The sequence below is a fragment of the Lepisosteus oculatus genome, chromosome 16, assembly GCF_040954835.1.
Source record: "Lepisosteus oculatus isolate fLepOcu1 chromosome 16, fLepOcu1.hap2, whole genome shotgun sequence".
Classification (NCBI taxonomy): Eukaryota; Metazoa; Chordata; class Actinopteri; order Semionotiformes; family Lepisosteidae; genus Lepisosteus; species Lepisosteus oculatus.
Window position 1 is genome coordinate 130,409 of NC_090711.1, and position 12,212 is coordinate 142,620.

At 40.7% G+C, this 12,212-nt stretch overlaps 1 protein-coding gene and 1 long non-coding RNA gene across 2 annotated transcripts; one reads left to right on the top strand and one right to left on the bottom strand.

The window, feature by feature from the left end:
* Window positions 1-1,903: 1,903 nt before the first annotated feature.
* LOC138223313 (uncharacterized) lies at window positions 1,904-2,877 on the bottom strand. Its single transcript, XR_011181739.1, has 2 exons — window positions 2,609-2,877; window positions 1,904-2,184 (listed from the first exon to the last, which is right to left on the bottom strand). It is a non-coding gene; the product is annotated as an uncharacterized lncRNA (long non-coding RNA).
* Window positions 1,930-11,021, top strand: LOC102697842 (annexin A13-like). Its single transcript, XM_006639675.3, has 11 exons — window positions 1,930-2,097; window positions 5,093-5,168; window positions 5,478-5,572; window positions 5,687-5,857; window positions 6,617-6,650; window positions 7,300-7,379; window positions 7,775-7,843; window positions 8,094-8,195; window positions 8,446-8,521; window positions 9,233-9,345; window positions 9,790-11,021. Exons 1-11 carry the CDS (start codon window positions 2,083-2,085, stop codon window positions 9,907-9,909), a joined length of 951 nt encoding a protein of 316 aa, XP_006639738.1. The 5' UTR covers window positions 1,930-2,082; the 3' UTR covers window positions 9,910-11,021.
* Window positions 11,022-12,212: the final 1,191 nt, after the last annotated feature.

A 12,212-nucleotide genomic window follows, 5' to 3' on the forward strand; every position in this document is an offset into this window, starting at 1 on the left:
TCTGTTCTTTGCTTAAAATAAAATATCTTTTAAGTGTTGCCATCCAATCTCTAGTGCTGAGTACATGTCTTACTTATCCCTGTATACCTCTTGTAAGCTCTGGTTTGAGGACAGTCCTTCTTGATATGATAAAAGTTAAAAATCTCTCACACAAACCGTTTCGGCTTCTACAGTACATCCCTACATGATTCTAATTTCATTATATAATGTTAATTTACAACTAATATCTAAATCTGGAGGTATGTACTATACTTCTAAGTGTTTGAATAGTAATTAATAATAAACTTTATTTTATATGGCGCCTTTAAGATGTGCTGAATATAGAAGGAGCAGAGGGGTAAGGAACAGAACCAGTTAAGTAAAGGCTCATCTAAAGAAGAAGGTTGATCTTTATAGTGACTCTGCCCTTTTATAATTATAATTAATTATTAATAAAAATAAATACTTATACTTATATAGCGCTTTTTTGGACACTCCACTAAAAGCACTTTACAGGTAATGGGGACTCCCCTCCAACTACCACCAATGTGTAGAATCCACTTTTTATGCACTATAAAACACATAATTCTTACCCAGGGTTTCTAAACCTGGACCTGGGACGGTCACACCTGCTGGGTTTTGCTCTATCTGAGCCCTTACTTAAATAATTGAACCTTAATAGCACTAATAACCTTTTAACAGGTTTAATGTGACCTGGTTGCTATTTTAGTTCCTTAACTTGTAGGAGATTGCCTTTTAACTATTGTGTATTTTAAGGTATATACAGTTCTTAAGGAGAAACAATCTAGTACTTTGAAAAGGAAAAAAAAACTTGCAAAGGTTCTAACCAAACAAAATATTGATTCAATTAAGGATTTATTTAAGCTCTGTTGCATTGATAACCAGCGGGTATGTGTGTCCCCAGGATCAAACCTTGTAGATTCTGAGATGCTTGAATGAACTTGGTTAATTTAATGTGCTTGAAGTTTCTTTTTGGTATATAGTGCTTTCCCCCTCTTACTACTGTATGTATCTATTCGATTTGTATTCGTTACTATCACAATTCTTCAGCCACGTTTCTATTATACCAATCACATCGTAATTGCCAGGTGATGTAGCAGATTCTATCTCATACAGTTTGTCTCTAAGCTCATTTGCTGAGCGGAGGTAGGGTCTGTGTCGAGGTGAAAGTCTGGAGACTGCACTCTGGAAGGCAGGAAAGTGGGGGTGTCCTGTGGTGAGAGACACTGGTGGGCAAAGGTTGTCTCAGTTTGTGGAGACGAATCAAACCCAGGCTGGCCCGTCGGGTCAGGGTTCAGGAGTCGGAGTCAGGGGTCAGGGGGAGTCTCATCCACGGTGAAGCTGTTGTGAAAGCAGGGAAGGACCTGCTCAGCTCTACGGGGTTAATTAATCCGCCCTTCGGGGTGTTCAGGTAGTCTTATTTCAAGACGCACTTTGAAATGAGTTTCACCATTTTCCTTTTGAATGTCTTTTTGACATCAGAGTGCACCAGCTGCCTATCGGCTGCTGTATGAGCTTATCCACTGAAAATAGATTAATCCCCTTGTGTCCATGATCAATAGGCTTGCCTGGAGAGTGACTCACTGCCCTTTTCTGACACTTCCCTTATAATATTTAAAGGGAAAAGAAAAAAAACACGTCTGGGGAGGAGATTCGCTACCGAATAGAAACTAATGGCTCCTTGCTGTGCACTTTGGGGTAAGAATGAATGGTGTAGCCTGTGTTTATTGCCAAATATAATAATAAATAATTGAAATAAAAGACATTTGAAATCGAGATAACTTTTTTTTGTAAAAAGAGACAGCGTCAGTGGTGAATCAACGCAACAAATCAAATTCTATCTGGAGAGTGAATCCCTTGGTTTTTTTTTAAAAGAACGATTTAATTTCTTCGTGCTGTGTCATTTGTTCGTGGTGCGGCCGCTGCAGTCAGTGTTGTTACCCTGTGAAGCTGCGCTCCAGTCCCACCCAGAGCACGTCATCTGCGCGCAGAGCTCTGGCCAGCAGAGGAGAAGACGGGCGCTCTGCAGTACTGACTGGCGGCCGGGCTGCAGCTTGTAGCGGAGGGACCAGCATCGCAAACATGGGCAACATCCAAGTGGGTATCATCACCTTTCTCTCCGCTCTCGTAAAGTGCTTCTGCACCGTTAGGGCAATGGTCCAGCAAAGGAGACAGGAGCCAGCTCTGAAAAATTCATTCGAGAGCTGTTAACGTTTTTTAAAGTTTGTTTTCGGATATTTGGAACGCTTACATGTTACGAATCCTGGAATAGTCATTGAAGTATGTTGTGAGTGTTTATTAATATATAGTTTTAAAATAACGCTGGCCTTATATCTGCTGTGAAATACTTTCTCTTAACCTTGTGAACAAAGTGATTAGGTTTCAAATGTAGTTTTGATTTAGGTTTGGCTCTGGTACCAGTTTACAGGCAGACATTTTCTGTTAAAGTTGAGTATATAATACATGAGGAGGGAAAATGTCTTAATCCTGTTGGGAATCGTTTTTTTCCTCATGCGGTTTAACTAACTAGCATGGATTGTTTTGCAGTACGCTTGTTGTGTACACTAGAACAACGGTATTCTAGTTTTCTGTAAGCGAGGGAACGCACCAGTGAGGCAGTACACTGGCTGGGGGTCAGCAACCCCTCGCTGGAATTCGGCTCAGTCCTGCTAGGGGCCCTGGGTAGACAAGGCGTGTTTAAGAGCTGTGGCAGAGAAGTGCGGACGGGAAGGAAACTGCAGTTCCTGTGATGAGGCTGAGCAGAGCCGGCCCTTCCTTTCTGGAAGCTATTCTGAGGGCGGGTGGAGGGGAGTTCTGCAGACACCCTGTCTGGCTCTCCAGGCTGATTAACAATGACCGTTGTCTGAAAATAAGCGACGTCTCTTTGCTAGTGCTGTTACAGCTTCTGGTGAAACAAAACCATCAGAACAATATGGGGCACGTGTTGCAGAGACTGTGGAGAATATGTGCTTCCAACCTTTTTTAAAATAAGCTTTTTTAGCACTTCAAAATTTAAAACATAAGATGTTTTATAAATAGATATTGAAAACATATTTTAAGTGCTGACTTTCTGCAACTTTAAGATAGTTTGGAGCAGAAGAGAAGCCTGGTGTCCTCTTAAGATTTCTGCCCTGCTTCCTGAATTACAATAAGTATTTTTTGCCCTTAAAGTGTGTTCTTTACACACAGTGACACCAAAAAACAGATTAAAATAACCCTGTCTCAGCTAAGACTGGCATACTCAATACAATAACACACATAGAAAATGTGAATAAAAGTACAAGTAACAATAATGCAAGTACAATAGAGTAAAGCTTTATAATAACAGCATCTCCTGTTGAGACTGGAAGGGCAATGCAGGTGCCATGCAGAGAAAATTAAACATTAAGAACTAAGTGTACAGACAGTGTGGATACATATATGCAATGTCAACACACTGTAGTTGTGTATACATTGATTATATTGTATTGAGTAAACGTAATTAACAAAAAATATTACCAATCTGAGAATGAAAACTATTAGTGAGATACAGCATGAATGTTACTGAAGGATGTTGCTGAGCTCAGCGATCAACTGTGCTGTCTGAACATGTAAGTCTTGAGTAGCACTGACAGGTGGTCATGCACTGAGCACTGAGTCATCCCTTCATTGAGAGTAGAGTAGATAATGAGCTGATTGTGGTAGTGGGAGTACAGAGCTGGGGTAGTGTACAGAAGATCTTGTATAACAATAAGAAGTTAGTGTTCTAAATATTAAAAATGTTTTTGCTAGTTGTTATTGTTTTGGCAATGCTGTAATTCATGCCACAAATCTGAATATGATATGCCCTTGAATTTGAATGTGATAAGAGGCTGAAGACAGGCAAGAGCAGAGTGGCTGAGACAACAGGAGCTGAGAAATGTAGATTTGAGAAAGAGGTGTGTAGCTACAGAGAGACTAAAGTAATGGGGAGCATGAGAGAAAAGACGAGGTGTGTTAAGAACTTCGGTCACTTGGAATGGGCAGCTTGCAGGGCAGCCCATGAAGAAAATCGGGGTCTGGACTAGGAGTTGTATAGACCAGGATTCTGTGAATGAAGTGGCAGGGATGTGCCAGAAATGTGTTGGCACTGAGAGGAGGAGCGGGTGCTGATGGATTCAAGAAGAAAACCAAAGAAGAGGAAGAGGTATGGAGAAAAGTAGGTCTTGCTTTGAGAAGCTGAGTTCAGGGTGATGGGAGAGCATCCAAAAGGAGAGAGCTGTGAGCCTCGCAGGTATACAGTAGGAATATCAGTGGGAAGCGATGAGAGGACTTGGGGAGCAGGAGGAAAGATGGGACAGCAGCTGACTCAGAACAAGACCTCAGGAATGGACAGGAGAGCAGTTTCTGTGCAGCAGGCCAGTGGAAAGCCAGGCTGTGGAGTGTCAAGCACTGAGTGCTGCAAGAACAGAGAGAAAAGAAAGAGAAAGGGAAGACAGGGACTAGACTATAACTGAAGGTATGAGGTGTAAAGGAAAAATACAGATATATTTTGTACCAGAATGTGTTATTTCTATACTCTATATTCTATATTTCTACATGGGACATAAATTATATTTGTTAGGCGGGTAGATGAATGGGATAGGCTTGCATACAAACCTGAGTGAGAGCCAGCAGTGTATCTAACCGACCAGAGCTATATAACTGAAAGAGCTGGAGTTGTTCTGCTGGGCCTCAGCAATGCTCAGCAGAGACTGGGGAAGCCCACTTCTTCACACTGACCCATTCTTACACACAGGAATGGGAGCAGAACAGAGGGAAAGTCTGACATTCACACTGCAGTTATACTATGATGTCTTAGTTGAAAAAGGCAGCTTTGACACTCAGGCATGTTACTAATACACTAATACACAGACTTTACCATCTCTTGTGCTATTTTGCAAACAGTGTTTCCAGTTCTGTGACTATTGTGCCTTCTATATTCTTGTAGAAGAGCTTAGAATAAGTAGCTGGACAACATGAGAGAGGTTATAGGGGGCTTTTCTAACCAGATTAGTGATCCTGGGTCCTTGTGGTAAAAAACTCCCTTAAAATTAGAACCAAATCTGGAATTTTGTCTGTTCTTTTCTCCCAGCCTACCATTGTGGACTATCCTGACTTTGAGGTAGTGGCTGACATTAAAGCAATTCGCAAAGCCTGCAAAGGACTAGGTAAGAACCTGCTATGCTTCTTCTAATCAAGTACCACAGCACAGATTCTCAGACCCACCACTGTCGAGATAATTCAAAACACAGATTAGCAGACAGAAAAAGAATGGTGGCCAGATAAAAATCCCATGGTGTTGATTTACAGGGTAAAATGTGAAGTGACTCTATGAGGAAGCTTTTTATGTGCTGTGGTGGGGAATGGTTTGGCTGGTGTTTGTAAATCCAATTGCTTTATCTGTGTGCTTTGAAGGAAATTGTTTGACAAATATGCTTTTAATTTCTCTTCTCATTTGAATATTTGTTTTTCTTCAGGGACTGATGAGGAAGCGATTATTGACATTTTAGCCAACCGATCCAGTGCTCAGCGGCTGGAAATTAAGCAGGCATATTACGAGAAGTACGATGATGTGAGGAAATTTCTGGATTATCTTTACTCAGGATGAACAAACACATTAAATGCAATTGTAGTGGCAAAGCACTGAAAATAATTCTTTGCATAACTGAAAGAGCTGTATTTCCAGGAACTCGTGGAGGTCCTGAAGAAGGAGCTGTCAGGCAGCTTTGAAAAGGGGATCATCGCAATGCTCGACTCGCCCACTGTACTGGCTGCAAAACAGCTGCGGGCGGCGATGAAGGGCCCAGGAACTGACGAGGACGTTCTGGTTGAAATTCTGTGCACCAGAACCAATGAGGTTTGTCAAAGGGGCAGAGCAGAGCTGTACAGGAATGCACACATGTCTTTCACAATGTGTTAAATCTCGTAGTACCACAAAGTTTGCAGAAAAAGCCAGTAAAAAATACAAGGTCTGAAGTCACTGTCCTGTATCTACTCTGTCTACTATATTTGGCTGTGTGGAGTCACCATGTAAAGACAAATGGATTTAGCCTTTGGAATCAGCTAATATTTTCCTATTTATCATGTTTCTGTATGGCTCTTTTTCCTGTACTTTGACAGAAATTAATATAAGGGATTATAATATATCATTTATATACAAGATAAATATTTACTGTTCCATGTGACTGAGTTGAGAATTCAGACAGGGCTGTTCTAGTGACTTTCTCCCCGCTGTTCAGATGTTTCTGTAGTGCAGATGAATGCTACAGGTAATATTTTTACCAGATTTCAAATTAGTTCACATTAACATCTCTTTTTATCCATTAGGTCTTCCTGGAATTAATTTACAGAAACACAAATACAAAGTAAAAACAGAAATACAAATACAAGTTTACAGATATATTCTTAAAATAAGTACCGCAAACTGCAGAGAAGGTACAAATAAATAACAATAACAGAAATGACCACTACAGCAGGCAGATGTGGTATGGAGTCCTGGGCTGAAATGTGCCTGAAACAGTTTGATATCGAGATTGTTGTCCTCATCAAGTCAAATGTCTTTGAAGGTGTTCTGCTCACCAATAAACAAAAAAATATTTCCTATTGTTTCCAACAGGAGGTCAAAGCTGTAAACAATGCCTACAATGAATGTAAGTATTTTGTCAGTAGGAGTCTTGTCTGAAACTAGCATGCTGTCCTTAGTAAATCAATCCAGACTTGTCTGGTTTTCAGTTTTCTCACTGCGTTCCCAGCATAAACAGTTGAAAAAGAACTAGTTAAGAAACAAATCACATTATTGAAAGCTTAACTAAGGAGGTACAATTTAGATTGACCAAATATTCTGTTTCGGAGTTAGTACTAGAAACCTTTAATGACAAAAGGCAACTCTTTATTCACAGCAGCATTAACAATGGCAAAAGGACTAAAGGTGCCTGTTAGGATGATTTCAAGTGGTTAATTAGCCTTTTTGGACAGGTAATGATTTAATATTCAGATGGGTAGAGAGCTGTCAGGGAGATTTGTTCTTTTTTTTTTCTCCAAAGGAACTGAGCTGAGCCAAATTAAAGTCTCTGTTTAATCCCTGTGGTGCATATACAAGCTGTTCAGATCCAGTTGAGCCTCATCTCTAGTGTCTGCTAAGAAACAACCATGAGAATGGTGCTGTTATATCTCCTGACTGTATTCTGTTCTTCCCAGGCAAACAATGAAGAACAGCCCGCTCAGTGCAGCTCTTGTTGACATTTGCACACAGTTCAGCAGTGTTGCTGAGTGATTCTGTGATCTCTGTTGCTGTTGCAGTGTTTGAGAGGGACCTGCAGGAGGACATAGAGGGAGACACCAGTGGGGATGTGAGAAACTTGCTGTTGACTTTACTAGAGGTGAGTACACAGGGAGCCTGAGCAGATATTTTTCGATTGCAGGATCAGTATTAACTGATCCTGCAACCATGAGGATGGGGTGCTTGACGGGTATTTGGGTGGAGCAGTAGCTCTGTGGCCAATGATCTGCGCCTGTGGCTGGAAGATTGCAAGTTCAAATCCCGCAACCGGCAGAGGAGTCCTGCTCCTTTGGGCCCCTGAGCAAGGCCCTTAACCCCAACTGCTCCAGGGGCGCTGTACAATGGCTGACCCTGTGCTCTGACCCCAGGCTTCTCTCCCTGTCTGTGTGTCTGTGTCTCATGGAGAGCAAGCTGGGGTATGCGAAAAGATGAAGTCCTAATGCAAGAAATTGTACAGGGCTAATAAAGTGATGTTATGTTATTTCTCACTGTTAGGCCGACAGGGATGAAGGCTTCGAGGTGGATGAGGCACTGGCTGAAGCAGATGCCACTCACCTTTTTGAGGTATGATTACTTGCCACTGCATTTATTTAAAGAATCAGAACAGATGTTTACACTCTGTAATCTGAGCTCTTGTGAACAAATATAGGCTCAGTAACATCCACTATTTAGCTCCAGTCCGTAAATATATAATCAATCTAAATGAAATTTCTTGCTGCACAAATTCTGTGTTGTGTAGATATGCATATTCATGCTGTGCCAGTTTCATGTGGCACCCTTATGCTTTTGAGTTTTTTCTTTTGATTTCTCTTAGGCTGGAGAGGGAAGGTTTGGGACAGATGAGTCAACCTTTACCAACATCCTGGCCAAGAGGAACTACCTGCAGCTGCAGGCCACCTTCAAAGTGTATGAGTCGGTATGTCCTGTTAGACTGCAGTGCATGCTGTTTTACTCTTCTATTTGATACATTTATTCTGCTCACTGATTTTTGCAAAAATGGTCTTTACAATTTTTGCATGTTTTGTATAGAAAAATAAAGTCCTTTAATGATTAAAATCCATTACAGTTTTAAGATAAAAACAAGTGTTATTGAACAGTTGGAAATCTGACATCTGACCCTCATTGTTACTGTGCACAGTTCAAACAAACCTGACCTCTCTTTCTAGCTTTCAGGGAACGACATTAAGGATGCCATCAAGAGTGAAGCTTCAGGAACTTTGAAGGACTGTTACATCACTTTGGGTAAATATTCAGAGCCATATTTGTGTCGTGCCTTCCCACAAAATGCAATTAATTGTGCCCATCAGCTGGTGTAGGATGATTTTACTTTTTCCACTGTATATGCACCTCCAGATTACAAGTCAATTAAAAGAATCCTGTATTTTTAATACTACACACTATACTACTCTACGCGGAACTGTGACATTGTGCATGACTGTGTTTGTCCACTAGATGTCAGTGCAGCCCTGCAGACATAAAGGTGGGGTGTGGAATGATGTTTTTCAGGCGAAGTGAACAACATGTTTTATTCATGTTTAATTTACAAAAGGGTAGGTTTGGCTGGCAATGAAAATACAAAGGGTTAGGAGTGACACATGCTCCTAACACAAAGACAAACGAGGAGTTGCAATGAAGATGAACAACATATACAATGATTGATTCCGTAAACCTAATCCGTGACAATTTGTAATGCACAATAAACCTATTGACTGCGAATCACCTGTATGAAATACTGTTTATTTTATTTATTGGTTAACATGTTAGTGAAATAAATTTCAATTTGGAAACAAATGAATGTTTAGACATGTTTTCATCAGTTCATGGTGTTAGTTTGCTTTTAATTATAGTTGATTTCAGAGAACATTCCTTACCCAAGTAGTTGACTCTTTGGCTGCAGAAATGTAGTGTTGGAATGGAAAGCAAAGAGCCTGACAGCAGCTGTTTTTGGTTCAGTCAGGTGTGCGAAAAATCTGCAGCTGTACTTTGCCCGGCGTCTACACCACGCCATGAACGGAGTGGGAACTGATGAGGACACACTCATCCGCATCATTGTGGGCCGTTCAGAGGTACTGCCAGTGTCCCCACTCTCTCTCCTATACTGCTACATCACTGCCCATGTCCCAGCTCTCTCTCTCCTACACTGCTACATCACTGCCAGCTCACTGTCCACGCCCCAGATCTCTCTCCTACACTGCCAGCTCACTGCCTGTGCCCCAGATCTCTCTCCTACACTGCCAGCTCACTGCCTGTGCCCCAGATCTCTCTCCTACACTGCCAGCTCACTGCCTGTGTCCCAGATCTCTCTCCTACACTGCTACATCACTGCCGGCGCCCCAGCTCTCTCTCCTACACTGCTACATCACTGCCAGCTCACTCCCCATGCCCCAGCTCTCTCTCTTACACTTCCACAGCACTGTGGCCCGTAAATATGTTTCTTCTACTAACATTTTAATAAAACATGATCTTTAAGTTGAGAAGGGTCTCAGAAAAATGAATTATGCCTGTTTCAGATCGATCTGGAGACAATAAAGGATATGTACTCTGAGAAGTATGACGTATCTCTGAAGGATGCCTTGTGCTCCGAGTGTGGGGGTGATTTTAAAAGGCTCCTTTTGAGAATCCTGCACTAAACGGCCAGGGGTTCTTGCACCTCCCAATGACCCACCTGCTGCCAAGTCTTCAAGGGATTTTAAGCGACAGCCAGTGACTGAAGTCCACTGTTAACTACTGTGCATACACCTTTTGTAAATTGTTTTTCTGTGCATGTCTCACATAACACATTCCTAATTTTAAATTAACAATTTAACAATTGCTGACAACTTGAAGTGATGTTAATGTGAACGCTTTTTATGAATGTCTGTCCTCTGCCCTATAAGGAAGAGTTGCTAACTTTAACATGAATACTTAACAAATGAGGTTTTTTAGTAGAGTGTTGAATTCAAATAGATCATACTCGTTACAGCACCATCAGCTGGATAGTGGAATCAGTTATGACCAGGAAAGAGAGGACTTCTAAACTGAACTCCCACAGCTCAGAGCTAAATGCGACTCTCCTGTTGGTCCTTTCATTGGCTCTCTTCTGACTGACTACTATGACAAATATTTGAATTCTACTCTACTCTGACCTGTTTTATGAGTAAAAATTAAAAAGTAATTGCAAGACTGTAACATAAAATTGAGTACACAACAGATTTGTGAATAAACAAAAATGATCAGCTAGCTGTGCTTGACAGACCTGCAAGGTCTGTGAAGAATGACTCTGGGCAGTGCTGATGGTGTTGGGGTGTGGGAATCCCATCCTGTTTGTCAGATGTCAGTGAACCATGTGTACTGGATGTGCTGCTTTCCAGAACTGCGCAAAGTCAGAATAATCATTAAAGTTATTTTTGCAGGAGTGGCAGCACAAGGAAATTTTATATTTATTGAAGTAAATTCACTGGTAGAAGAACTACTGGAGCTATATTAGTAGTCAGACTTCCATTTTCTGTTTCTCATCAAGGAAACATTTTTTTAAATAGCTCCTAAGTGTGTCCATTGTAATCTGTTGCACTGCTTTTGGAATAGGTGAAAACTATTAGAAGTAATCTTCTACTTTGCAGAAGTGTGGGTAACTACTGTAATGGCAGGAAGTTGGTCTAGATTGTAAAGCACAGGCAGGGACCAAATACTAACCTCAGTCTCGCTACACATGAAACTTTCTACTTTCTGCTCTAAAGGCAGCATTAAACATTAGAACAAACAAGGTTTGTCTGTCTCTTTTATTAGTCTTTTTTGAAGCAAGTGCACAGTGGTCAGTGTCTAAAATTGTCAGTGAACTGACATTTGTCAGTTAAGGAACAAGTAAAGTTTTATTCCATGCTGAAAAGGGAAGAAAAATTCAACATTTCAGCTGTAGACCCTTCTTCAGGTGGTAGAGTGGTGGAATAAACCTTTATTTGTTCCTTTGCAGCCTTCCCATGCTGATGCAGCTACTTCCTTTAACTAGATTTGTCAGTTAAGCTGTCTTTAGCGCTCCTTTTTGGACAGTGGGTACACTCTTGTAATTTAAAAAAGCCATGTACGGACAGTATTAAGAAAACATTGGCAAAGAGCTCTAAGACTATACATAATTATATTCAGTTTTCATATATTGAACGTTTATGTGTACTTTGCAAAGTGTACTTTGTGTACTTTGCAGCACTGATTTTGACACAGTGTTAAAAAGCTTTGTTTTCCCTTAAGGGCTCCAAATAATTTAGCAGTCTTCGGAAAACCTGGTGGTTATATCAACACCAAATTGTTCTTTCTGTTTCTGACAGATACTGTACCATTTAATTCTGTCAATTGATTTAGATTGTACTATATAAAAGGAGTTTAATTCTGTTTGAACTTTTAAAAGAAAGATTTGAACTCCTCTGCAGTTCAGGAATTTTAAACAGTTTTTAAAAAGGCTGAGATTCTTCAAGAAATGAAACCTGTTTTCTCTCAGGGTTGGCTTGGTTTTTATATGGAATATTGTAAAAAAGATGTATAAGTAAGCTTCATTCATCTGTAATGTGATGCAAAGATCCCTTAATGTCAGCTACAATTAATTCAGCTCTTTAGTTTTTTATAGAAACTGTTCGCCAATACTGAACTGTGTGTTTGGAATTTCTCCCCTTCTTTATCAAAAAGGGAACAGCATAGTTTTACTCAGAAAAACTGCAGTTAGTCTTTCCAAAATAAACTAGTCAAGGCAAATGTGCTGTTTATGCCATTAGTATCATCCGGCTAAAATAAAAAAATATATTACAACCAGCACTCCCACAATGCATTCCCCATAGAGTACTGTCTGTACTAGTACAGCAGCTCATCCTATATCTGTGTGTAGGCAACTGGTTGCAATTAAAGCAGTAATCGATGCATTGCGAGTCCATGTGTGTGGTACCACGTACGTGGTGTGTTTCCATGTGTG

Bases quoted from the DNA above. Each gene is read 5' to 3' on its own strand.
- LOC102697842 (XM_006639675.3), top strand. The intron at 5,858-6,616 runs GTTTGTCAAAGG...TGTTTCCAACAG, and splicing joins TGTGCACCAGAACCAATGAG to GAGGTCAAAGCTGTAAACAA. The intron at 7,844-8,093 runs GTATGATTACTT...GATTTCTCTTAG, and splicing joins ATGCCACTCACCTTTTTGAG to GCTGGAGAGGGAAGGTTTGG.